Here is a 27,844-nt window from a genome sequence, read left to right on the forward strand (position 1 = left end):
GGGGGGATAGAGGGAGGGAGCGGTAGTGTGGTTGCCGGGGCAGGGGGGAGGCTGTGTCTAAAGAGGACACACCCTGGCAGCAGCGGAGGCACCGATGCCCCTCCCACCCCCAACCCCCTCTACTCCAACCCACAACGTCAGGCAGCTGATTAGAGAGCTCTCCGTGGTGCTGAAAAGAGAAAAACACATTCAGACACACAGTAGGTGCAGTACGGCCATGAGAGAGAGAGAGCGAGAGAAAGAAAGTGAGAGAGCGAGCGAGCGAGAGAGAGAGAGGAAGGTAGAGTAGGCGTGTTCTTTGTGTTGTGATCCACGCTTCTGAAGCCTGGACTCATCTGCTGTGGCTCAGGCTAGCAGAGAGGAGCTCTGTTTGGATGAGAGAGGCAGTGGAGGGATGCTCCGACTGAACACCCCCTGACACACACATACACACACCGCTCTTCTTTTCAACTACTGGCACGAACTGCACCTGTGGCCCACACACACCTGGAAAGCCGAGGGTTCATCGGATCAGACAGAAAAAGCCACGAAGAACAAGTCAACTCCGGCGTGTGAATTCATTCTGCAGAAAGTGGCTGCAAGTCAAGAGGAGTGTGTGCGAGGCTTGTTTGTGTCTGTCTGTTTGTCAGTGAGGATGTGTGTGTGATGCTATTAGGGTCTGGTCCAGTGCTGCTGCCTCCTTCCGTGCTCTGTAGCATGTGCAGATGAGTGTGAAGCTGGCCCCTGGGTTGGAGTCTAGCATCGTTTGGACAGGGGGCTTGGGTCTCTCCGGCTACCCAGGGGAGGGAGCACTGATCTGGGCATCCACCGGCCTTGCTGGCACTGCCCCTGCCCTGGAGTACTCCTCTGAGCAAGCCTTACTGTCGGGAGCGTACAATGGCTACTGGACTTCCCTGTGGATTTAAGTGGAATTCTGCACAGATGCTCCAGGATCTGTCCGAGTTGTTCAGCGGCTCGCACTGGACTCACCTGGAGAACACCGCTTTGGCCCTCAAGTCAGCAGGGACACAGCTCCACTGTAAGTAACACACACACACACACACACACACACACACACACACACACGCATACACACACACACACACACACACACACACACACACACACACACACACACACCTTCTCCTAACCTATCAAGTGAAATTGTATTTGTCACATGTGCCAAATACAACAGAATACAACCTTACCGTGAAGTGCTTAGTTACAAGCCTTTAACCAGCAATATAGAAAATATAAATAAAGGAAATATTTACTAAATAAACAAAAGTAAAAAATTACGTAACTATAACGAGACTATTTACAGGTTAGTCGAGGTAATTAGTAAAGTGACTATGAATAGACAATAAACAGCGAGTAGCAGCAGTGTAAAAACAAGAGGGGGGGGGGGGTCAATGTAAATACTCTGGGTGGCCATTGTTTAAATGTTCAGCAGTCTTATGGCTTGGGGGTAGAAGCTGTTAAGGAGCCTTTTGGTCCTAACTTGGCGCTCCGGTACTGCTTGCTGTGCGTAAGCAGAGAGAACAGTCTATAACTTGGGTGACTGGAGTCTTTGACAATTTTTTGGGCCTTCATCTGACACCACCTAGTATATAGGTCCTGGATATCAGGAAGCTTGGCCCTAGTGATGTACTGGGCCGTACGCACTACCCTCTGTAGCGCCTTACGGTGAGATGCCGAGCAGTTGCCATACCAGGCGCTGATGCAACTGATTAGGATGCTCTCGATGGTGCAGCTGTAGAACCTTTAAAGGATCTGGGGACCCATGCCAAATCTTTTAAGTTTCCTGAGGGGGAAAAGGCATTGTCGTACCCTCTTCATGACTGTCTTGGTATGTTTGGACCATGGTAGTTCATCAGTGATGTGGACACCAAGGAACTTGAAACTCTTGATTACATTGAGGGAGAGGTTGTTGTCCTGGCACCACACTGCCAGGTCTCTGACCTCCTCCCTATAGGTCATCGTTGTCGGTGATCAGGTCTACCACTGTTGTGTCGTCAGCAAACAGTGCCATTGATTTCATAGGGTTCACCTTTGTTACCTGATCCTCTATATGATGAGGGATGGTTTTCACTGAGCTAGCTGTGCAATTTTTGACACCGCTCGAGAATATCCCCATACCCCCAGTGCCACCGTTGCCTAGATACGGACGTAGTGTGCCACTTTCATTCCCATTTTGAGAAAAGGCTGCCTTGGATGACCAACTGTTGCAATCAATGTCACCTAAGAAGAGGAGAGGATGGGGAGGGCAATAAAAAGTGAGGCGTAGTGAGGGAAAGATAGGATGTGGGTTAGGTTCGGAGCTGCAAAACAACATTTTAAGAGAAAAGATTGAGTAACAAATTGCACGCACTGGAGAGAGAGCATCTCCAACAGATTTAGCTGATTTTAAATGAGAGAAAAGATAAAAGAAAGAGGTGAAAGGAAGGGAAGAGATGATGAACTGTGCAGGACCATAGGAGGAGAAACAGGGCTGCAAGGTTTGACTGAAAAACAGTGTGATAAACAAGCTGATCCCAGCGCTGCACAGCGCTGCAGGCTTACAGAGATTACAGAGGCAGGCTTAATTCAGCTCCAGCAGTGTTTGAATCCTGCACTGCCCCCCCCCCCCCCCTCTGCACTGAACACATCCACTTAACATGTCCACTCATCACTTCAACACTGAGATTCCACGGTGGGCTTCAAAAGTGCTTCACCACTCAGCAGCTTCATGAAACCACTGCGCTTTGAAACTGTGGTACATGGACCAAAATTCAACCACTAGATGCAGCGTAGAGGGTCGTCACTCAGAAAAAGATGCAAAAGTGCCCCTGTGCATCAATGATAAACTTCAACTATGAGATGCAATTCTGCAGCATTAACTGTAGCGCTCCAGCCACGAGCTAAAACACAGCACTGTAAATTAGGTCTGTCTCTCGTCTCTCTGTGACCCTGATTCAAAACTGGGGCCTTTTAAAAATGAGTGGTCTCTGGAGCAAACCGGAACAGACTGCCCCACGTGCAGTTAAACTCACTAACCCCAACGTCGAGGTTATTCATGGACAGACAGAACAGACAGACAGTAGAGGTATAGTGTGCCAGACAATTATCGGGTCTTTCTAAGTTAGCCATGCCATCCATTTGGCTGCTCTCCAAACTCTCTGACTCACACACACACGCACACTCGCGCACACACACACACACACGTTCTCACATGCACACATGGGCAGACAGGCAGTCTCACACACACACACACACACACACACACACACACACACACACACACACACACACACACACACACACACACACACACACACACACACACATGCATGCATATGTGCTCATACACACACACACACACACACACACACACACACACACACACACACACACACACACACACACACACACACACACACTGTCCCCCAGGTCCCCTCCCCCCACTCCACACTCAGTGCTGCTCACACGTAAACAGCACGAGTCTCTTAGGCTTATCTGAAAACATTGACCTACATAAAAGTGTGCGTTCTCTTCTCTTCTGCTACAGACTCCTGCAGGACGCACTGTGCTGTTGCACACACACACATACCGGTGCACACACATTCCCTCTCAAACAGCATCTATGCACAGTGTGCACTCTGCATCTACGAGCACACTGAATCGCACACCCCATCCTCAGATGCTCAATGGTGCGTTTGGATGTGGCTGTAAACAGTGCTGTTTTCACCGTCCATTCCTCTCATTTGAGCGAAAGCAAAGGGGTTGACAGTCGAGCAGCCATCAGGGAAGAGGCTCTTTTTTCCCCAATTCTCCTTCACGCCTGTGACGCACAACTGTTTGTGGAGGAATCTTATAAAGAATAATCTTGTGGAGAAGCAGGCAAAAGCACAAGCCAGATTATTTGATCAGGAACCGCAGCAGTTCTACGTGTAAATCCAGCACAAACCACAGGAATGCACATGAGTGCAATCAGTAGCATAATGCCTGATATTCTGTATGCGTAGTACGTGACGTTGAAGGACTTCTCAGTACTGTATGTTGCTTCGTCCTAAGCCTAAGGCTACTGTCATTCGGTTGTGTGTCATTTGTTTTCCTTCTTTCATCCGTAAGTTCTTGATCCATTGAAGCCATTTATCAGGGCGACTAGACAGTGGGGCCCCTTCAGAGTTGTGCGTTTGTACTATACGTTTCCCATGCTCCAGGGGGGATAATGATGAAACTTGTGGTCGCAGCCATGACGCAACTGTTACCACTAATACTAACAACCCATTTATAAGCAAAAAAAAACCCCACCCATACACAGCCACCAGCCACCGTAAACATCACTGAGCCCACTATACCATATTTGTCATTAACACTACTCTGTGTTCCTCTCGAAGAAGGCTGCCGGATCGCTTGCGAAGAATGATGAGCTCCAAAGAGGAAGAAACTCTGCGATTTCTCCAGTATGTTGAAGATAGCGGACTAAGAGCCTACAGCGGGCTGGTCTCTCAGAACCTGGATCACGCCAGGAATGAGAGGAACAGGATTTACCTACAGGAGAAGAACGACAAGAAGAGAAAACAGGAAGAAGCCATAAAGAGGTAGGAGACTTAAAAATGTGTTCGCACACCTACAGGACACTCCTTCCAAAACCTGGGCTGCAGAGCTTTGAGAAATGATACAAATATACAGGCACGTCATGCTTGTCTATAGACGTGAGATGTCACACCATACTAGTGTGAGGACTTAACGTTACATGTAACAAAGCATCAACGACAGTCATGCATCTGATAATACACCTGAAGACACACACACACACACACACACACACCGCATGCTCATACAGTTATATATAGATTCACTTATACGTGATATGCTTGTAAAGTCACAGGCTTAAGTTGCACTGGGCTGCCGATGCCCCGGACCTCTTACAATCACAATTACAGCCTCCAAGACAATGAAACTGGCCCAAACGAGCCCTTTAGGGCACCTTGTCCAATCTTTCAAGGGGGCCTTCGGATTTCCATTTCCTTAAGCTGAGTGTACACTGTGATTTTTTGGCCCCGACACTCGAGATCGGAGACAAAAATCCCCATGTCGTTGACTACTTGGGGCGCGCGTCCGCCACCGACACTCGTTTCATGTGAACGAGTCAGAGACGCAATCTGAGGGCTTTGACCCGTCTTTGAGCAGTCTCAGACGTCCCAATATTTGGAAACGTGTTTGAATTTATCGGCACAAAATCTGCAACGCTCTTGTAGTGTGAGACATGCAACAACAAGATTTGAGAACTGTGATCTGCAGTAGCCATCGCATCCCCCGGAATGTGTACACTCGAGCAGGGGAAATGACTCTGACACGCTCTTTACACACAATGTTATTCAATTCGAAATGCATTGGCTAGATATTTCAACTCTGTATCATACGCGTGAATGTCTGACTGAAAACGTTTATGAGGCTGCTTTGAGCCATGGCTCGTTCTATCTAATCACATCCTTGTTTTAGTGAGACAGCGTGGTATCGAGAATCCTCACCACAAAGGGAAGAACCTTATCGTGTGTGAACCACGTCTGCGCCACATCGTTTAGTGTGCATGGTGCACACCACTACGTCGGCAATGCAAAAACACAACAGGAAAGACGGTCGTTTAATGTGAGAGGCTCAGCGATGTTAGGATTTTAAAAGTTGTGTAGTGTTCCGCCCGGTGTTATGGTGTGCTATTCTGATTTGGAGCAAAGGCTTGTACTGCGTTGGTCAAACTGTTGAGTTTCCATACACAACAGAGAGGAAAGGATGTGTGTACTGTTTGTGGTTCTTGAGTGGGTGTGCGTGTGCGTGCGTGTGTGCGTGCGTTTGTGCGTGCGTATGTGCGCGTGTGTGTGTCTTGGGTGTGTAACATGTCCTCAGTCCCTTCTGTTAAGAGCTCACAGTGTGTGCGTGTGTGTGTGTCCCTTAAGCCATGGCATATTGCTATACTTTGGGGTGCCAGTGGGTCGGTGCGGGCCTCTCTACGGAGTAGTTAATTTATCATTTACTGACTTATTTGGGACTTGTCCTTGGCTAGAGGTCGTCCCTGCCTACTCCACTTGATGGAGAGTAGTTTTAAGGTAGCCTGGTCTCAGATCTGTTTGTGCCGTACAGCCAACCCTTATGGTCATTGTTTGGCATGGTAACGACAATAGGACTTGGCAAGACGGCAGAAACAGATGACAACAACCATAGGAGCACAAACAGATCTGGGACCAGGCTAGATTTAGGGAGATTGTGATCATAAAATTGATGGATGAGGCCACGTTCACTATTGGACATAAATGCACTAAGTGTGTGAATGGTTTAAGGTTGTTTTTAATATAGGGTCTATCAACAGAACTATAGGCTATATTTGTTAGCTGGCTAATGATGGAAGATTGGGCCAAAACTCAAAACCAGTCATATATAATGTACATAATATTATTTACTAACTGAGAGTTTGTAATTTCAGTCATCTGATACAGTGGTTACAAACACTCCTACAAAGCATTGGAATTTGCATTGGAATAGTCAGTAGTGTCTTGCAAATGTGTGCGTCCTCTTTCATCCTCTGTCCAGGTGAAAGTGAGGCAGAGGAGACTGGTTGTCCTTTCTTGGGGCTATGTAGCGGCACCACGTGGCATCCGAAAGCTGAGCGAATAGGAAGTGGCTGCACGACATGGGCAGCACGTGGAGCCGGCGTGCTTTGGTTGTGTGTGAACGAGTAGGCGCTGTGGAGGCAAGTGTGTGGTTCGCCCATAAAAGACATGACAGCAGATGGATAGAGAGGCGTCTGGTTGTGTGTGCTTTCCAATGCTACATGTTAACAGTGGTAGCAGAGTTCCTCGACAGATTCTCATTCTACAAGTGTTTGCAACATTTTCTAGGTCTAGGGAATGTGTTCCAAACCTGAACAGTCATCACTCTTTAAGCCTTGTACGGCATTGATTTGCTTTCACCTGTTAAGCTCTGCAAATGTTGTAGAGAGTGTCAGGTATGTGCAGCGTATGTGCAGCTTTGGCCATTTAGTGTCTTCTTCTGATAGTAAATCTGACATCAACTACAGTCGACTCGTAATATTATAGTAGGGGCCAGTAGTGCAACTTTTTTCCATTCATTAACTGTATATGTTCTCTGCACTTGCAATGTTTCTTATGCACCGCACCGTTTACACGAGTAGCGTTTATGAGCAAGTTCTGTTTGAGAAACCATCATAGTGCACGTTTTAAAGCACAAAGTCCCTGGTCCCCCCCCCGAGTCGTATGACGAAACGTTCTGTGGAGAGCACAAGAAACTCATAACTTTTCACTTAATAAACACATGGCAGCAAAAGTTACCTAGCACACCGACAGCGAGTCTGATGTCATCCTAATTTTGTACCCATTCCAAAGGAGGTGCTGCCTTGAGGAAAGTGCTATCTAGTGTCCTGATATCTTTCTATCCGTCTCTCAGCTGTTGTCAATGTAAAATATTAATACACAGTAGCTAGAGGAAGAGTATAAAAAAAAATAGCTGGATTTTGGACGAGGCCTATAAGTAGGTCAATGAGACGACCCATTTTTACAGTAACTGATGGAGGGAGAGAGAGAAGCAAAAATAAAGAGAGATAGAGAGGGGGAGAAAGAGAGATATACGAGAGAAAATGGGAGAGAGAGAATGTGAGAGAACGGGAGAGAGCGAGAGGGAGGGGGAGAGAAAAGAAACCTGTTAGAAAGAGATTAAGTGTGGAGAGCTCGCTAGCAGGAGATGTGTTCTGCCTGGTGACAGCTGGAACAGCCGCAGGCCAATCAGAGCACCAAGTTGGTTTGAGTGAGGAGGGTCTTCCTGCCTACAGTGCCATCCCACTTGTGTTTCCATTGTATCTGAAGGAGTAGTTATTCACACACACACAGGGATATACACGCACAGGGTTGTTGTCGGGCAGTTCTGGTTCTGTGTCTTGTGTCTCTATGTGACTTGGAATGTGCAATATGTCACCAACAAACAAAATAATTGGGTTTATGTGTGAGATTAATTGTAAGGGAAAAGTCTGTCCATAACACTCAGTGTGTATTGTCACACACGCACGCACGCGCGCACTCACGCACGCACGCACTCACGCACGCACGCTCGCACACACGCTCGCACACACACACACACACACACACACACACACACACACACACACACACACACACAGATTGATATGCACAGCAAACCTCACACACAAACGTAGTTCTGTTCTTTTTTGGTGTCTTATTGTGCATTCAATGTCACATAGACTCAAGTAGCCTACTGACACAGAGCCAGAACTGCCCGACGACAACCCTTCATCCAACTGTTCCTTGTGCACCTGTGGTCTAAGTTCCAGCCAATCACTGGGCAAAGATCCTATAAATAACACACACATACACTCCAGCAGTTACACACCTGGTACATACACAGTTCTGTATGTGTTAATGTTCATGGGTGCTTTCCTGCAGACGCCTGGGTGTGAGCGAGCAGAGCTTAATTATTATTACGTCTGATTATGATTACATGATTATTGTCATTTCTGCAGAGTATATGAATTAAGTACCATCATGTTATAGTGAATCCATATTTCCACATTGCATGGATAAAGTTTTTCCAATTCTAGGCCAATAACAAATGATTCTGAAAAAACAATAATGTTATAACATTAGCCTATCATTTCTGCAGCGTTTATGAGTTCAAAGCAAAAGCTACAACTCGTCACTTGATTTACTATACTGAAAACAATGAAGGTTCTTAAAGGGTTCTTCCTCAGCTGGTATGGTTCCTTGGGGAACTCTTAGACGATAAAGAACCTTTGAGTTAAGTGGAGGTTTCTTGACGGGACATCTACAGTTCTTCGGGAATTCTTAGGTTCTTAGGTTCTTGAAATATATGGAAGACTGCAGATGTGTCCCTTTCATAGCATACAGAAAATTGGCCAGTGTTAACTTCTTTGGGCTGGAGGCAGTATTGAGTAGCTTGGATGAATAAGGTGCCCAGAGTAAACTATCCAAACATTTGGATAGAAAGCACTCTGAAGTTTCTAAAACTGTTTGACTGATGTCTGTGAGTATAACAGAACTCATATGGCAGGCAAAAACCTGAGAAAAAAATCCAACCAGGAAGTGGGAAATCTGAGGTTTGTAGTTTTTCAACTCTTGGCCTATCGAATACACAGTGTCTATGGGGTCAAATTGCACTTCCTAAGGTTTCCACTAGATGTCAACAGGCTTTAGAACCTTGTTTGATGCTTCACTGTGAAGTGGGGGCGAATGAGAGGGGAATGAGTCAGAGGTCTGCCAGAGATCCATAAGCTGGTGACGCGCGTTCACGTGAGAGTTAGCTCTGTTCCATTGCATTGAAGACAAAGGAATTTTCCGGTTAGAACATTATTGAGGATTTATGTTAAAAACATCCTAAAGATTGATTCAAAACATCGTTTGACATGTTTCTACGGACTGTAATGGAACTTTTTGACTTTTCGTCTGCTCCTAGTGATCCTAGTGAGTTTGAATTTGTGAACTAAACGCGCAAACAAAAGGAGGTATTTGGACATAAATGATGGACTTTATCGAACAAAACAAACATTTATTGTGGAACTGGGATTCTTGGGAGTGCATTCTGATGAAGATCATCAAAGGTAAGTTAATATTTATAATGCTATTTCTGACTTTTTCTGACTCTTGACGACTCAACATGGTGGATATCTGTTTGGGTTGTTTTGGTCTCTGAGCGACGTACACAGATTATAGCATGATGTGCTTTTTCCGTAAAGGTTTTTTAAAAATCTGACACAGCGGTTGCATTAAGGAGAAGTGTATCTATAATTCTGTGCATAATAGTTGTATCTTTAATCAATGTTTATTATGAGTATTTCTGTAAATTGATGTGGCTCTCTGCAAAATCACCGGATGTTTTGGAACTACTGAACGTAATGCGCCAATGTAAACTGAGATTTTTTAATATAAGTATGAACTCTATCGAACAAAACATACATGTATTGTGTAACATGAAGTCCTATTAGTGTCATCTGATGAAGATCATCAAAGGTTAGTGATTCATTTATCTCTATTTCTGCTTTTTTTGTGACTCCTCTCTTTGGCTGGAAAAATGGCTGTGTTTTTCTGTGACTTGGCTCTGACCTAACATAATCGTTTGATTAGCTTTCGCTGTAAAGCCTTTTTGAAATTGGACACTGTGGTGCGATTAACAAGAAGTGTATATTTAAAATGGTATAAAATACTTGTATGTTTGAGGAATTTTAATTATGGGATTTCTGTTGTTTTGAATTTGGCGCCCTGCACTTTCACTGGCTGTTGTCATATCGATCCCCTTAGCGGGATCTCAGCCCAAAGAGTTATTAACTGGTGTTGATTTTTCTGTGTAACACTCTTTGTGTTGATTCAGGAGATAAATTAACACCGTAAAGAGTTAAATTAACACTCAGTGGTGTAAAATAACCCCAGTGTTGGTGACAATAACCAAAGTTGAACCAAAACCATGCCCATCCTTATCATATTTCCCAGTATGCTCTACTGCAGGTGGATTTTAAGAATTGTTTGTTTCAATATCTATGTTTTTGCATGTACACAATTGATTAATTAATCGTATTCTACTCAAATATAAATACCATACATTTTTTGTAAACTAATTCAATATGTTACTATGGACTGAGGCTATTGCACCCATTACTGAAATTATTGTTCCACTTTATATCATCTCATATCTTAGTCTTCCTAACACTGGCAGTCATTCTGAAAGCAAATGCTGGCTATCCCCGCTTCCTGGATTCCAATAGGATTTACACATCTCTTTGCAAGATAGCATAATGTGCCGTTCAGGCCTGATGTGGCCTGTAAACCATGAGTTTCAGGCTACTGTATTAGGGTAAAACTAGGGTCTCAAAATGAGCCTTATGAATTATGCTGTGTTAAAAATAAATGTTTAATGATAACTCATTCACTTAGGATTTCACATGATGAAGGCCACAGGACTGAAAATGTATGAATGCAACAACCATGTCTCTGTCACTAGCAAACACAGTTATTGGTGGTACCGGTAACTCAAAAATGTACTTGTAAGGCACCCTGAGAAATATGCAGATTTTTCTCAACAATAGGGTGTTAAGTGTGTGTGGTTCTTCAAGGAACCATCCCATTTAAGGTTCTTCAGAGAGCCTAAAATGGTTCCCTTATGGTAGGGCTGCCCAACCCTTCCTGGAGATCTACCTTCCTGTTGGTTTTCAGTCCAACCCTAATTTAACACACCCGATTGTACTTATTAGCTGCTCAACAAGACCTTAACTAGCTGAATCAGATATGATAAATTAGGGTTGGACTGAAAGCCTACAGGACAGTAGATCTCCAGGAAGAGGGTTGGGCAGCCTGCCTAATGGCATCGCCCAGAAGAACCTTATTTGGTTTCAACTTGAACCTTTATTTTTAACAGTGTACATAGGAAAAATAATAACTCCTGCCATTCAGATACCATGATTAGTGTGTTCATGGTTAAAAAAAGAATAAGAAAGTACCAAAGAGAGTGTTTGAAACAGGCACTATCTTCTAGGCTACAATAACATCAGCTGGTGCCAAGCTCCTCTGGGCACAAGGCATGACCAGGAATACACACTGAGAGCTGTGTGATTTTTCCCTCCCTGGTCTTGAAAATGCCAGCTCAATGCTACCTCCATCATGTGCGTGACTGGCACGATCCACTGCAGTGATTCATAACCTGAGATCCTGGAACCCTCAGGTGGTGTGTGATAGGTTTGGTAGCTGGAGGAGGGTAGGTGTCACAAGGGAGGTCTACAGGTTCAAGGAAAGAGTCACCCATTTTGAATGCTACATCTCTGAGCGATGTTCTATCGGTTCCTTGGGTCATTTCATGTCTTCATGTGTATCTGAGCTATTGCCGTTCAAGCATGCAAAAATTTGCAATGACACAGCATTGCGATAAAGCTGCTCTCACTAGACTGATTGCAAAAACGTTTGTCATGCATGTTAGATTTCAATACTGGCTGATGTCATAACGTGGGAGCCATTTAGAATATTTCTCCAATATTCCTACCTCGAGAAATGTGTCATTTAACAGTGGGTCCTCCACATGTCTCCTATTTGTCTGCCTCTTCAGTCCAGGGTGCATTGCATGGTGCCATTGCAAGGCCGTTGCAAATATCAGACTCTGCGAGAGACACTGATCTGTAGATTGAACATGGTGAGATTGTAGACTCCTACATTTTATAGTGTCGTTTGTTTAGGCGATTTTACAGCTAACTAGCTACTTCACATGCTGATATTGACTTTGGTATTATTGTGTGTAGCTACATTTGCTAGCTAGCTACCTAGCTTGCTAGTCAGCCAGCCCATTGAGAGAGCATTGCGTGTGTTGTAGTCGACTTGATCTGCAACAGTTTTCCACAACGATTTTCAGATGTTGCATACAATCTTAGTATAACAATAAAATGAAACATTTGTTCACAAAAAAAAAGTTTTCTCACATTTTAGTGTTATTTAACACTGTGAATTTTAGGAATTAATAGTTTTGAGTGGATTTTTCCTTTTAATAACTACAGATCAAGGTTTAGGACTTGGGAGTTGTAGTCTCTCATCTGTTCGTTTGTTGTGCGGAGCTGGACAGCAGCAGGCTTTGTGTCTGGTTTCCGTGGGTACCCTGTTGCTAGGCAAAGTTAAGCCCCTAACCAATGAACCCAACCCTGCAAGCTCCTGCTGCTCAGCAGCTGGCTTGGAGTCAGTGGGAGTCAGCAAAGTCACACACACATAAAAGCAAACATCCACCCACCCCCGCCCATGCATGCATTCAAGCATTTGTACGCACACAATGCCACTTAATGTCACAATAATCTTCCAACTTTGTATTTTGACTGACGCATTGACTTAATGAATGGATAAACTCTTGGACTTAATTTCCACAATGTGGGCTAAACCACCAAAAGATACCAAAAACACAAAAGGTTGTAGGTTGGTTTTCCTATAACTAACTGATTCAGTGCAGATGATTGATTCCCCTCAATGACAGTAACTGGACAAAAACGGTTTAGAATACTAATATGTCAACATCACTGTTTCTGTCCAATTGGTCTTGATGGAACATTCATTCTATATTTTCCAAAACAATTTGGTCATTCCAATTTTCTAACCTTTTCAAAGAGGCACTCTGCAACTGGAGTACTGTCTCCATCAGGGTTGAATTACATGTGGTTCAACTCTCATCCACTGACGTTGTGAAAACTCTGCATCAGTGCAATGAGGAGTATGAGTTGTAGTTGAGCACCAACAGAGAAAGATGCATGAGTAGGGAGGTAGTACACATTCAACACAGCAGATGATGCGCAGTAGTTTGAATGGCCACTGTGTGAGTGGGTGTGTGCATGTGCAAAAAGTTATGTAGGTTAGTGGTTGGAGACAGAATAATGTTAGGCTATTTGCTTTTGTCATTTTTCAACTTGACTTACAGGTATATACTCTGATTTTTCATAAATGTATTCAAGGTGTTGACCATATACTGTACCACAATCAACACATTTTCGTATCTGACAATATCTGATGATATAGGGCTATAAAAACTAAGACAAAAAAACAATCGGTCGCCCAACTAGACTACTTCCTATTTTTGTCCACCTCATCATCTCCAAACTTTATTTAAACTTTCACCGTGATATATTCTGTTTGCTGGTGACCTTCTAAATAAAAAAAATAGTACTTGAAATGAAGCTAAAGTCACCACCATCTGGCAGTAAGAGAGTCAGAAATCAACTCTACAGTCCTGTGACTGTTAAAGCCCCATTCTGCCACATGAACCACTCCATTCAGGCTAATCATCCGGGTTTTTAAAGAGGGATCGATGGTGGCCGGAGTGGGGAGACTTCCATCGTGTCATTGTCTCTCTGCGGCTGGGAGCGCTGAGCTAACCATGCCCAGGGTTAAACACAAATCAATGGCTACCCACAGAGAGATTCTCTCGGCTGAGTGGCACTAATGTGGCTCTCATTGTTGACGCTTGCATCATTTGAGCACTCATAAAGAGAGTAGGGCAAGCGGAAACACACCCACGTGCACAAACAAACATCGAAGTAGACCTCTGTGTGCTATTTTTGGTTGAAGTCCTTGTGAAAGGGCAAACTTCCAGAGGTGAGGGAAGGACTGATGTATCGGTGATGTTTTAAGTTGACTAATTATCTTTATAGAGTTATCTTTGTCACAGTAACTTACTACAACTGTTTGAATGAAAGATTGATCGATTTATTGTTTAGCGATTTATTGTTTATTGTTTATTTCTGGATCAATCATTTTGGATTTGAAAGCAATACATTTCATCTTTATAGTGTTCAGTGTGGTTACATTTGCTTGGTTTTCCATCCATAATAAATGGTTTCTATGTCAAATGCAAAGATAGTTCTATGTACCGTCGTGCGTTATGACACGAGCACCTATACTATCAGATTCCAGACCAGTCTTTATGTATCATAACATAAACATCTCTCTCTCTCTCTCTCTCTCAGGACGGGCGAAGAGGTGGTGACTGAGGGGAAGCTCCTGCGCATGGGCTCCATGACAATGCCACCCCCCCCGGAGCGCATGCCCGTGCCCCCCTATCTTGCTTGCGGGCCAGGCTTCGCTGTGCGCTCCCAGTCCCTACACTCGGTGGGTGGGGGCAGTAATGGCGGTGGGGAGGAGGAAGTGGGCAGCCCCACGTCCCGCAAGCAGCCCCCACCCAAACCCAGGAGGGACCCGGCTACCAAGTTGAGCATTTCCTCTGAGACAGTGGACCACAGCCCCACCTTGGTCTGTAGGGGCTGCAGGGCCAATCCGGACAGTTGTGATGGTAAGTAATGGAATGGCACGGCTAGCTAAGCAAAGTAGCTAGCTATAGCCTGTAATCCAACGTAGCTAAGGCAACATGGGCTTAGTACACAACTATGAAAAAATACTACCCTACGCACAACTACACAAACACACAAGACCTGAGAAACACTCTGAGAAACACTACACTACAATATGCACTGAGTGGTTTATGTGTGACATCGCTGTACAGAATTCCTGTCTGACTTTACATAACAACAACACAATTTGGCCCACACTCCGTAAACAAATGACCATCCGCTGCAGTGGGACTGAATGAGCCCTTACAAGCCAGAGTGCAGTGAGTGTACATGAGGTTGAGTGTAGCAATGCGGATGAACATTGGCTTCTGGTGAGTGAGGCTCTGCTTGGTCATTCAATCTCACTGCTCCTGACGGTCATGAATGGTGTTTCTGTGGCCCAGTCGGCCAGTTTTTTCCCACTATTATTGGATGGCAGATGTGCGTACAGACTTTCTTTACATCATACTTTTTTCCTCCCCACACGGACATGTTGCAGTGTTAGATTCCCCCCCCCCCCCCCCCCCCCCCACAGGAGGCTGCTGATGGGTGAACGACTAGTAATAATGTCCGAAACGGAAACCGTGTGTTTGATGTATTTGATACAGTTCAACCTATTCCGCTCCAGCCACTAAGACGAGCACGCTCTCCCCAATTAAGGTGCCACCGACCTCCTGTGGATTTCACCGCAACACAACCTGACTCTAGTAACTCATTCAGGCTTGAGGAGGTTGGAAGGGTGCGTGCAAAGTGACCTGTCTCCTTTTTTGATGAGCTGTCGAAAGCTAACCGCTTGGAAAATGCCTCCCCACAGCATGTGCAACCTACAGTATCTGTGTTCTACAGTGTCTGCTCATCCGTTTTCCTCCTTAAAGCCCAGAAAGATCCAGTTTACATTTTGCACGAGAATGTGCTCCGAGAATGGGTCACATCCGGAGAGATCTGAATTTGATGTCCTGGTGTGACTCGTTTAGCCTTTATCCACTTTGTGATCGGCTCTAGCATGAATCCTCACCAGGTAGACAAAAGTGATCCGCTCTGCGTCTGTTGTGAGGAAAAAGTGTCAGAGGTCACTGTAAGTCGTTGTTGCATGCAATCGGCAATTCCCCTGAATTTAATAATAACAGCAGATCTCAGAGGAAAGCAGATTAATGAAACGAATGACGGAAGCGGGACACATTGGGGAAAAAGATGGTTACTGTACTAGAAAATGTAAGCAGAGACAAGGTATATTTGAATGGATCGACATTCAACCATCAGATATAATTTGTTTGAACTTTATTCACTATAAAATCAGTAGTGTGGCCTTGTGGATACTGGGATGTAAAACCAATAGAGCATAAGAGCCATAAATTCAATCACTGTTCAGCTGTAGACCTATATCAAATAGCATGAAAACATTTTTTTGTTTGTTGACAGAAACAAAGAACACATGCTAAGCAAGGAAACCACAAGTGAAGAAATGAACAGGCTATTAAAGTCTTCTAGTCTTAAAGGGCTGTGAGAGACTTAGAGGTGAATACACGGCCGCATTCGACTGCGTTGCAGTTTGACGTGTGTGCCGATGTGATGGTTGGTTAGGGAGTTGCCCTGGCTGTCTCAGATTGGAGGGGATCACTGTGTGCGCACAGATCTTCCTCTGCACCACGGCAACCATCCCACAGAAACAAGACCCCCCGTAGCCCGGCCAATCAGAACAGCGGCAGGCAGCGAGGGCCAATGAAGCTGCGGCAACGGTTGAGCTCTAAGGCGTCCCGGCCAATCGCCGTCGGAGTGTGGGGGTGTCCATCACAGAAAGAAGGGTTGTTGCGTGAGCCGGAGCAGGCTCTGCGCCGAGCAGGGGGGAGGGGCCAGTCGGAAGCAGAATTCATTCAGGAGGAGCGATTGACCTAGATTCCTTTTCCCCTAGGAGGAGAGGGGGTGTGGGTAAACACATCCGCTACGGGGGAGGGGGCGAGAGAGCGGGGGAAGGGAGGCGGGGGAGGATGAACTCATCATCTGTGCGTGAAACAGATCTCAAGATCCACCATGCAACCCAGTTAGCATAATGATAGTAATAACAGGCCACACATCCGAGTGCGGAGACACAAATTACACTGACACATAGCCACATCAACAATTGAAAAACACACGCACACACACACACACACACACACGCACACACAAGCACACACACGCACACACACACACGCACACACACACACGCACTGAACCACAGCTGACTGTGCTCAAATGAGGGGTTGGGTGAAGTGCGGAAGAGACATTTCAGTTGAATGCATTCAGTTGTTCAACTGACAAAAAAAATTATATATATATATATATATATATATATGCTATTATCATCTGGTTGAGAAAATGGTGCCGGGATATAAAGCCCTGTTGAATTTACAACCTGTGTTTTTATGTGCACTTGTTGGAGGAAAACAGCATATTTGCCCTTTGCCTGTGTGTGTAGTAGGGAGAGATTTAAGTTCAGAGACGATGAATGTAAATATGTTGAGGTTGGGTTGAGGTTATGGATGTACTGTACATGAAAGATTTCAAAGGGATGAATGGTGTGTTTGTGGGTGGGTGTGTGTGTGTGTGTGTGTGTGTCGTGATGGCGGTGGTGAGTCATAGAGAGGAGCGTGCGCCTGGACCATCTGGCGTCTGAATTATTAAAGGTGTAAAATCTGCAGTTTGAAGGAGACATGTTCCAGCTCTTATCTTCCACTTTACATCTGACCAACGGGAAAAAGGGACACACTTATACACTACACTATTTGACCTAGAAATACACTCTCTCTCTCTCTCTGCGCTACTATATACTGTAACCAGAACATATCTAGCCTAAAGGAACACCTGTCTCTATATGGCTGTGATATACAAGACCCAAATGGAGTCACTGCAACGCTACGTCATACCAACCTGAAAAAAAAACACACAGTTTGACTCAGATACACTTAACTACTACATTGCAGTATATCTGACCTAAAAACAAAGACATGTAAAACGTAATAATACACGGAAGGTTTACTATGATATGGCTAACACGTTTTGTTTTTCTGCTCCTTCAGCGCCACAAGGCTGCGGCGAAGACTGCAAGAGGGTCCCTCCCCCCAAACCCAGGAGGAATCCCAACACCCAGCTGAGCACCTCCTTCGATGAGTCCTACATCAGGAAGCACGGAGGCTGCAAGGGTCACTCCCCCTCTGCGGAGCGCGAGCACAACCCCTCGCCGCCGAGCGACGAGAGCCCCAGCCACCACTCCGACTCGGATGAGCCCGTCTACATCGAGATGGGCGCCAGTGTTGGGGGCGGGGGGCAAACAGAGGCGCCCAGGAGTGAGGACGAGGAGCCGGACGAGTCGGTGTATGAGGAGATGAAGTACCCCCTCCTGGATGACATGGACTACCGCTGGGACCCCCCGGGATGCCGCTCCGCCTGCCCCACCCCGGCACCACTGGACCCTGAGCCCCTCAGCCGCTGCTCCACTCCGCGCAACATCCCCCTCTGCGACATTCCCGCGCCCTTCCCCAACCTGCTAACCCACCGGCCGCCTCTCCTGGTGTTCCCCCCTTCACCAGCCCAGTGCTCGCCAAACTCAGACGAGTCCCCGCTCACACCTCTGGATGCACTGACCAAACTGCCCATGATGGACAACCCCGGTGCCTACAGCAAGTCACCCACCTCCTCTTCCGAGCCCCCCTTGGCGCACCTACGCCGGGAGCTGACCGCCACGCCCACCCTGACCGTGTCGGGTCGCTCGTCGGCCCCGCCCCTGCCCTGCACCCTCTACAAGTCCTCGGCCTCCTCGACCCACGGCTATCAGCGCAGCCACTCAGCCTGCCCCTCGCCCGTCAGCATGGGCCGCTGCCTAACTCCCCTCAGCCTGATGCGTGCGCCACCCTTCGACGCCCCCATTCCCTTTCCAGGCGGGCTGCCGCGCAGTGCCTCTGCCACGCCCCACGGAAAGGGCTCGCCGCCCCAGGACTGCGTTGCCGGGGGCAGGCTGCATGGGTCAATGCAGAACGTGTCGACGGGGCGCTCACGCACACCGACCAGCCCCCTGGACGAGCTGACCAACCTGTTCACCGCCGGTAGGAACATGATGAAGAAGAACACCAGCGGAAGGAAGTCGAAGGAGCCCGGGGAGAGTGAGTGTCAATCATTCAGTCAGTCAATCAATCAGTCAATCAACGCATCACATCATCTATTTGTCAATCTAGTTGCAGAATCAGTCAATATGAACATAGAGGTAGAGTAAAGAAAATGGTTCCTCCACAGGTATCCACTATCCAGTCTGATCCAAACTGACTGCCATGCCATAACCCACACAGTGTAAATTTGAGACGTTTGTTGACACATTGATGCACAAACTACAGCAATGGCTCAAGTTTTTTGTGAAATGATTTATTTGTGTTCTCATCAGTGTCGCGTTAATGTAAACCCCTTTTCATCTGGTTAAACAACTTCCAATCCCACTAAATTAGGAGATGCTGCTGCTGATGTTTGCGGTGGGTGTTTGTGGCTCTTTGCAAGCATTTCCTCCGTGAGCCCGTTTAATCTATGCCCACCAAACATAGATTGATACAGATCATATGATTTAATCTGGCCCGGATTAGGGAGTAAAGCGGCCGGCATGCCTCTCAAACCATGCAGTGGCATTAAGCCACCGCACAGCATTACTCTTAAATATGTAAACATGTTTAAACACAGGAGGCCAATGCGTCCTGTGCAGTACTTTTCCAAAATTGCACAAATGGTGAATCCAGATAGTTACCCAACTCCGGAGGTTAATACATATTTATAAAACTTCAAAACCGGTTTTCCATATTCATGCTTTGTCATGCATCCTGTAATCTTTATATACAATCGTGGATTTATTTATTTAATTTGTATGCATAATTCAGCCATTGATTTCCTCCTAATTAATGACCCCTGTTGACACATGGCCTGAAATTTAAATGGACCTAGTGCAAAGGAATAAAATATGAATTTGTGTTTGAAACCACATAGGCTATTCATTGCATATGCACACAATACTGTATTACAAATTGTAAAAGAGTAAATTGTGTGTAGGTATCCAGGACTTAATTATGGTCACAAGAGCACTGTAGTGTGTTATTGGGTTTTTATCAGATTGGCTGATGATTTGGAGAGAGATCTAACATAGCAACTAACTCCATGGGGGAATTCCCACTGGTTGAGTGCATTTGAACCCATCTCGGGCTATACATAAAAAATGACTGGGCACGTGTCAATCTGTTCTTAACTCCGAGAGCTTCATAGCAACCACCAACTCCAACCCAGTCATAGCAACAGAAGAAGGAGCCTCTCTTATTTGCAGCATCCCTCCCTGTGGGGAAGTGGGCCAATCGCAGCACAGGTCACTCCAGCTTCCAACTGATCATGTGCAGCAGCAGTAGGCTTCCTAAGAGACAACCAAGACATTTACACCTGATTAGAGAGGCCCAATCAGCTAGTAAAGATTGAACCAATCAGGGAAACAGCTTCACAGTCACCAATCAGGAGAGAGAAAGAAGCCCCAATCTATGACAGATGCTGACTTCCTGGAATTGTAACACCACAATCTTCTCTGAATGTAGGAAATATTGGTTGGTGGTTCTGGCAAATGTTTGCATCTAGCCTTTTATGCAAATTCTGTGTATTTCTTAGCTTTAATTGGCTTGTGGGATCATTTGTTGGCTCTGTCCTCTTCATGCATATGCAGTAATGTCTTATTGATGCACAGTTTTGTGTTGTCTTTTAGCCTAATAGAGAGAGACAAGCAGAAAGAGATAGAACATTACAATTGCCATGTATACCTACTGCATTGTTTTAGAAATATTTCACCAAATATGACCGATTAAAACAGCAAATAAATGTGTTAAACAAGAATGCATTGAAAGTGGTTACTGAGCCTTTACCATTGGTAATAGTATCTATGCAATTCACATCATGGATGTCTCCATGACATCTGTCAAATGAAACAACAGCATTTCCCGGTAATTCAGGCAAAAGGACCTTGTCTCATCCCAGTGGTTAATAGCACCCACAGCGCATGGGTGAAACCAAGTGGCCGTATAGCGTTAGTGCAGTGCTTTAATAAAATTGTTCATTTTTATATAGGTTATGTTTACTAGTTATTTTGTGTTGAAGTAGCAGAATATACTACTAACTAATTGGTAAGGACATGCAGGAACTTGGCATTTTAAGGTTTTTGACTGTGTTTCTCCTAGGAAATAACAGTAGATACCACTAGGCCTAACTAATAACTAGGGAATATTTTCTGGTGTCTGACTGTGTTCCTCCTCTGTTATAGCCGAGTCCAAGTGTAAGCCGAACAGCGAGTCCAAACGTGACGGCAAGGAGCGGCACAGTCACAGCAAGGAGTCCAAACGGGAGAGCAAGGAGTCCAAACGGGAGAGTAAGGAACGTAGCAAAGAGTCGTCTTCTCACAGACGCGACACCAAGGACAGGGGCTGTAGCAGTGCTGAACCCCTGCCTATGAAACGGGACAGCAGAGACCGGGGTTGTAATAGTGTGGAGCCCTTGCCTATGACAAGAGACAGTAAAGATAGGGGTTGCACTAGTATTGAGCCCCCGCCTGTCAGACGGGACAGCAAGGACAGGGGCTGCAATAACATAGAATTGATGCCAAGGCGCAATAGCAAAGACAGAAGTGTCCACTGCATGGAGCCTTTACTAAGGCAGGACAGTAAAGACTCTCCCCGGAATGGTGTGGAGTCCAGACCAGACAGCAAAGAAAGGCTCAGCCACCAGAACCCACCGGAACTTCTACCCAGGCAAGATAGCAAAGACCGAACCAGGAACGAAATGGATTCGAGACATGACAGCAAAGAACGAATTGATCAGCCACCAGAGCTCCTACCCAGACAAAATTGCAAAGATTCACCCAGAAATGGCCTTGAGTGCAGACGTAATAGCAAAGACCGAGACAGGGCGAGCTACGGCCTGGAGTCTAGACAAGAGGGCAAAGAACGAAGTTACAATGGAATGGAGCTCTTACCCCGACAGGACATCAAAGAGTCCGCCAGACATGGCCTTGAAGCCAGGCGTGACAGCAAGGACAGAAGCTGCAATGGCTCAGAACTGCCCCCCCGGCGCGATAGCTATGGCAAGAGTGCCAATGTGGTAGATCCTAGGCGCGACAAAGACCGGGTGGGTTACAGCTCAGATGTCTTGCCCAGGCGTGATAGCAGAGATAGGGGGACCTACAACTTTGAGCAATCAAAAGCACAAGAGAAGAACGGTGTATCAGGGCAACAGTCATCAACGGCCACACCAACTCGGCATGGAAGACCTGCTGGCAGTCCGCCAATGATGTTGGGAACTGGCAATACAGGTGAGGATAGCCTAATTTAAATTGCACATGCAGCTCAACACAACCAGACACCAGGAAGTGACTGTGGTAAATGATTGACACGCACTAAACATGTCTTCATCAAGCACAATAATCTGCAAAGTTTAGAGATGCTATACTGTTGATTGCAATAACATGCAAGTAGCATATCCATAATCAAACAATTTGAACATTCTCTGACTGGGTTACATGGGTAACTAAAATGTACATAAAACAAAGGTAGTTCTTCAATCAAGTACAAGGGTGGAGTAAAAACCCGCAGGCACTCGGATGACTCAGCCCTCTGTGGAATGAGTTTGACACATGCTGTAAAACAACACATTTCACTGCACCTATCCGGTGTGTGTGACAATAAAACATATTTTGAGTGTGCTTGTTAGCTAGCTAGCTAGGCTAATTTAATTAGCTTATTGTCCGTCACCTTGATTGTCATTTGAAGACAATTTGAATTAATTATAAGGATATTTCATACTAAATCAGTAAAGTTTGAAAATTAAAAGAACAAACACAATTTTACACATTTCACACAAAATAAGAAACTTACCTAGGCCAACTGTTCTCATCAGGGTGCAGTTTCAAACTCAAGAAAGGTGATTTCATCTGGTTTGGCAGGAATACTGAGACCAGGTGCAGGTGCCCTTTGAAACACACTGTAGTCTAAATAGCTAGAAGCCTAGGCTACACAACATAAAATGAAATGTGATTCCAAGTGTTATCTTATAGACAAGACATAAAACATGCTGAGAGATGATTGGTAAGGGTTTGAGATTGTGATTAGGCTTATAACTGTGTATTGCTTCACCATAACTTTTAGTTTTGTTGCATATAAACTATTAAAAGAGTGAGCTAAATGTATTAATTTAAATACATTGTCCCTCTTTATAGAACTGAAACCAGCACTTCCGAAGTATGGCCGCTCCTTCTCTGCCCCAGTTACACCCTCTCCCTTGGGGACCCCACAGAGGCAAGCACCAGAGGCACAGGTAATTCGATGAGATATGCTGCCAATAAATCTACAATTATCGAGAATTTCAATAAACATTATTCTACGGCTGGCCTTGCTTTCCACCTGGCTACCCCTACACCGGTCAACAGCTCTGCACCCCCCGCAGCAACTTGCCCAAGCCTCCCCCACTTCACCCAAATCCAGATAGCTGACGTTCTGAAAGAGCTGCAAAATATGGACCCCTACAAATAAGCCGGGCTAGACAATCTGGACCCTCTCTTTCTAAAATTATCCGCCGAAATTGTTGCAACCCCTATTACTAGCCTGTTCAACCTCTCTTTCGTATCGTCTGAGATCCCCAAAGATTGGAAAGCTGCCGAAGTCATCCTTCTCTTCAAAGGGGGAGACACTCTAGACCCAAACTGCTACAGACCTATATCTATCCTACCCTGCCTTTCTAAGGTCTTCGAAAGTCAAGTTAACAAACAGATCACCGACCATTTCGAATCCCACCATTCCTTCTCCGCTATGCAATCTGGTTTCCGAGCTGGTCATGGGTGCACCTCAGCTATGCTCAAGGTCCTAAACAATATCTTAATCGCCATCAACAAAAGACAATAATGTACAGCCGTATTCGTCGACCTGGCCTATGCTTTCGACTCTGTCAATCACCGCATTCTTATTGGCAGATTCAACAGCCTTGGTTTCTCAAATGACAGACTCGCCTGCTTCACCAACTACTTCTCAGACAGAGTTCAGTGTATCAAATCGGAGGGCCTGTTGTCCGGACCTCTGGCAGTCTCTATGGGGGTGCAACAGGGTTCAATTCTCTCTGTATACATCAATGATATTGTTCTTGCAGCTGGTGATTCTCTGATCCACCTCTACGCAGACGACACCATTCTGTATACTTCTGGCCCTTCTTTTGGCCATTATTTGCATTAACTAACCTCCAGACGATCTTCAATGCCATACAACTCTCCTTCCGTGGCCTCCAACTGCTCTTAAATGCAAGTAAAACTAAATGCATGCTCTTCAACCGATCGCTGCCCGCACCTGCCCACCCGCCTAGTATCACTACTCTGGACGGCACTGACTTAGAATATGTGGACAACTACAAATACCTAGGTGTCTGGTTAGACTGTAAACTCTCCTTCCAGATTCATATTAAGCATCTCCAATCCAAAATTAAATCCAGAATCGGCTTCCTATTTCGCAACAAAGCATCCTTCACTCATGCTGCCAAACATACCCTCATAAAACTGACTGTCCTACTGATCCTCGACTTCGGCGATGTCATTTACAAAATAGCCTTCAACACTCTACTCAGCAAATTGGATACAGTCTATCACAGTGCCATCCGTTTCATCACCAAAGCCCCATATACTACCCACCACTGCAACCTGTATGCTCTCGTTGGCTGGCCCTCGCTTCAAATTCGTTGCCAAACCCACTGGCTCCAGGTCATCTATAAGTCCTTGATAGGTAAAGCCCCACCTTATCTCCGCTCACTGGTCACCTAGCACGCGCTCCAGCAGGTATATTTCACTGGTCACCCCCAAAGCCAATTCCCCCTTTGGCCGCCTTTCCTTCCAGTTCTCTGCTGCCAATGACTGGAACAAATTGCAAAAATCACTGAAGCTGGAGACTCATATATCTCCCTCACTAACTTTAACCATCAGCTATCAGAGCAGCTTACAGATCATTGCACCTGTACATAGGTCATCTGTAAATAGCCCCCCCCCAACTACCTCATCCCCATATATAATATCTCGACTTGCACATTCATCTTCTGCACATCTGTCACTCCAGTGTTTAATTGCTAAATTGTAATTATTTCACCACTATGGCCGGCCTATTTATTGCCTTAGCTCCCTAATCTTACTTCATTTGCACACACTGTATATAGACTGTTCTATTGTGTTATTGACTGTTTGTTTATTCCATGTGTAACTCTGTGTGGTTGTTTGTGTCACACTGCTTTGCTTTATCTTGGCCAGGTCGCACTTGTAAATGAGAACTTGTTCTCAACTGACTTACCTGGTTAAAAAAGGTGGAGAAAAAAAAAAAAAAAAGATTGGCCCCTACTGCAGACCTGGATCAATATCTATTTGTTTTCTTTCATTCTTGGCAAGTGCTTGATTTACTTTCCCTGGTTGCCTACTGCTCTTCTCCACTTTTCCCCAGGTACCCCAGATGCCGTGGATGTGTGGGGACAGCACCATGCTGGAGCAGATCGAGAGGAAGCGCACCCTATGCATGGAGATCCGCTCCAGGCAGCGGCCACCAGACAGAAACCACCCGGATAGGAACCTGTGCAAGCAGAAGAACAACGGGGCCAAAAAGATCCAGCCGCCCCCGTACCCCACACAGACCACTGTGTTCTGGGACACAGCCATCTGACTATAACCAATGATTAACTATAACCCACTTGGCCCCATGCCCAATCCCCATCTAGACTTTGTGCCTACTGATTGGCCTACTCCGCATCACGGGGGTCAGGGGCAGCCAATAAGAGCAGGGAGGGGATCGCTGATGTCAAAGGTGGTTACCATAGCAATATTTCCGCTTGTTCAGGTTGTAATGTTTTCTCATCATCACTGGTGATATTTGATATTTTTCTATTTCAAGTGACTCCATGTAAAATACTTAGTACGAATAAATATTTTCTAAACAAAAAGGGATAAAGCAGCAAAAACTATGTAGATGTAGAGCAATCCAATGTTTCTTTTACGTTTTCGTTTTGGTATTTTACATTTTAAAGCATAATCTATCACGGATAATTATTTATGCCAAATGCTCAATGAATTTCCAGTACTCAAAAGCACTCTTTTGAATGGAGGATATTCTGACTATCAGAGCCATATATTTCGATCTAAATACATGGCTCTGGTTGCCATTAGCCCTTGGGCCAATGTGTTCTAGTATGTACAATACTTAGTCCTAGAACAGGTCAGGAATCTTGTGCTTCAGTTTGTACGTTTACAAGCTGTGTAGTCAGTCAGAGCCTTTGACAAGGATTTATTTGTTATGAGATGGGTTGGCTAGCATGTACATAGTACACAACACTAAGATAGAAACGAGGGTGGGTCAGGGAGATAAACCTAAGGAAAAACCTATTATCCCAAACCAGCCTGCTGAGGTAAATTGTTGGTGAGGTTGCACTTTGCAAGGGTTGGTTATCTAATATGGGTTGGTGGCAATAGCTGGCACAGGTCAGCTCTCCTACTCTGCCAGGCACATTGAGGGCATCTTCCCACAGAGTAGATACGGAACTCAAACCACACCAACAACCAGCCGGAACAATCCATGCCTGAACTTTTAGACAAAAACTTAAATTTACGGCAGAATATGTGTATATTATGCACTTGCTTGAGAAATAACTTTGGAAAAATGTGCTTATATATTTTTGGGTAAAATGTAGAGTAGTAGAGCCGTGCCATGTAATACGTTATCACTGGTTGGCTGGGTGGTATGATCGCAGATGATTGGCTGTCTGTGACATGCCGTCATCCGTGACTGGCTGTCTGTGACGCATTGTCCCCTGTGATTGGCTGCTTGGCAGCATCCATTTTAGGGATCAGATGATAAGGACCTATAGGGTGGCCACAGCTCTGCCCAAGTATAAGGACATGGGTTACACAAGCGCCTACAGATCAAGGCTTTGTAAAGTAAAGATTAATAATGAAAAACTGCACTACCCATCATCCTCCATCACACTCAATTAGGCTGGATCCATGTCCAGCTACCCCTCCACTCCCCCTCTACCTTCTACATCATCTAAAGAGGTTATCTTTTGCACGTAAGAAATGCAATGTCTACATTGCCAAACTGTTTTAGATGTACCCCCCCTCCTATTCCTGTCCTCCATAGACCAGCATGCACCTGCATGGGCAATAGGGGTGTGACTGAAGTCATGGGTGACTCAGGAGTTGCCTCTAACAGTTGCTCCAGGGCCAGATTTCTTAATGATCTCCTAGGTTAAGGTTAGGATTTGGGTATTCTAACTATAGATCTGTGTTGGGGGATGGTCCTACATCAAGCAATGAATCCCTTTGAGGTTGTTTAAGGTGCAGTGTACTGTAGTGCTGTTGGGGAATAACATGGGTGAGAGACCAATAAATGGCTAGATCCCCAAATCTGTCCTTTCATTGGCAGACATGAGCAGCAGTCCTACAGGAATGGAGGAAAGGAAACCTAGGAGTAGCATGAACAACCTAACTGGCTAAGCCAGTGCAGTACCCCTTCCATTGAGAAATCAACACGGAGGTCCCACCGAGTCCTTTATACCTGTATGTGTGTGTGAGTGTGTGTTAGTGTGTGTTAGTGTGTGCCAAGCTACACTGTATGCAGGTCAACTCTGAAATGATTGTTGTAAACATGAACTTTTCTGCCCCACACAGTTGGTCGGCGCGGGTCTGAAATGTATAACGATGTACAATCTCTTTTGTGTCTGTATAGAATATGTGCACTGTGAAAGGTAGAGAGAGCACAGCACTGTGAAAGGTAGTGAGCGCACAGCACTGTGAAAGGTAGAGAGAGCACAGCACTGTCAGAGTCATCTGTCTTATTTCTAAAAAGGAAAAGAAGAAAAAAAAAATGTTTGCGAAAATGAAGTACTGTATGCTGATTGTCACATGGGTTCTGTTGTCGATAGAAATAAATATGAACTTCAACCCGCTGTGGAAGA

General features: G+C 45.4%; 1 protein-coding gene across 3 annotated transcripts; it reads left to right on the forward strand.

The window, feature by feature from the left end:
- Positions 1–113: 113 nt before the first annotated feature.
- nyap2b (neuronal tyrosine-phosphorylated phosphoinositide-3-kinase adaptor 2b) lies at positions 114–27,844 on the forward strand. 3 transcript variants are annotated; one of them, XM_036985552.2, is made up of 7 exons: positions 127–1,018; positions 4,359–4,562; positions 14,483–14,805; positions 17,899–18,978; positions 21,147–22,190; positions 23,094–23,191; positions 25,342–27,844. In XM_036985552.2, the coding sequence occupies exons 2-7, from the start codon at positions 4,384–4,386 to the stop codon at positions 25,555–25,557; spliced, it is 2,940 nt and encodes a 979-aa protein (XP_036841447.1). In that variant the 5' UTR covers positions 127–1,018; positions 4,359–4,383; the 3' UTR covers positions 25,558–27,844. The 3 variants fall into 3 exon arrangements, with proteins under 3 accessions (XP_036841449.1, XP_036841447.1, XP_036841448.1); XM_036985553.2 differs by having other exon boundaries at positions 198–1,018; positions 4,362–4,562; XM_036985554.2 differs by lacking the exon at positions 4,359–4,562 and having other exon boundaries at positions 114–1,018.

This window comes from Oncorhynchus mykiss, chromosome 8 (genome assembly GCF_057628025.1).
Source record: "Oncorhynchus mykiss isolate SJ-2025 chromosome 8, ASM5762802v1, whole genome shotgun sequence".
Classification (NCBI taxonomy): Eukaryota; Metazoa; Chordata; class Actinopteri; order Salmoniformes; family Salmonidae; genus Oncorhynchus; species Oncorhynchus mykiss.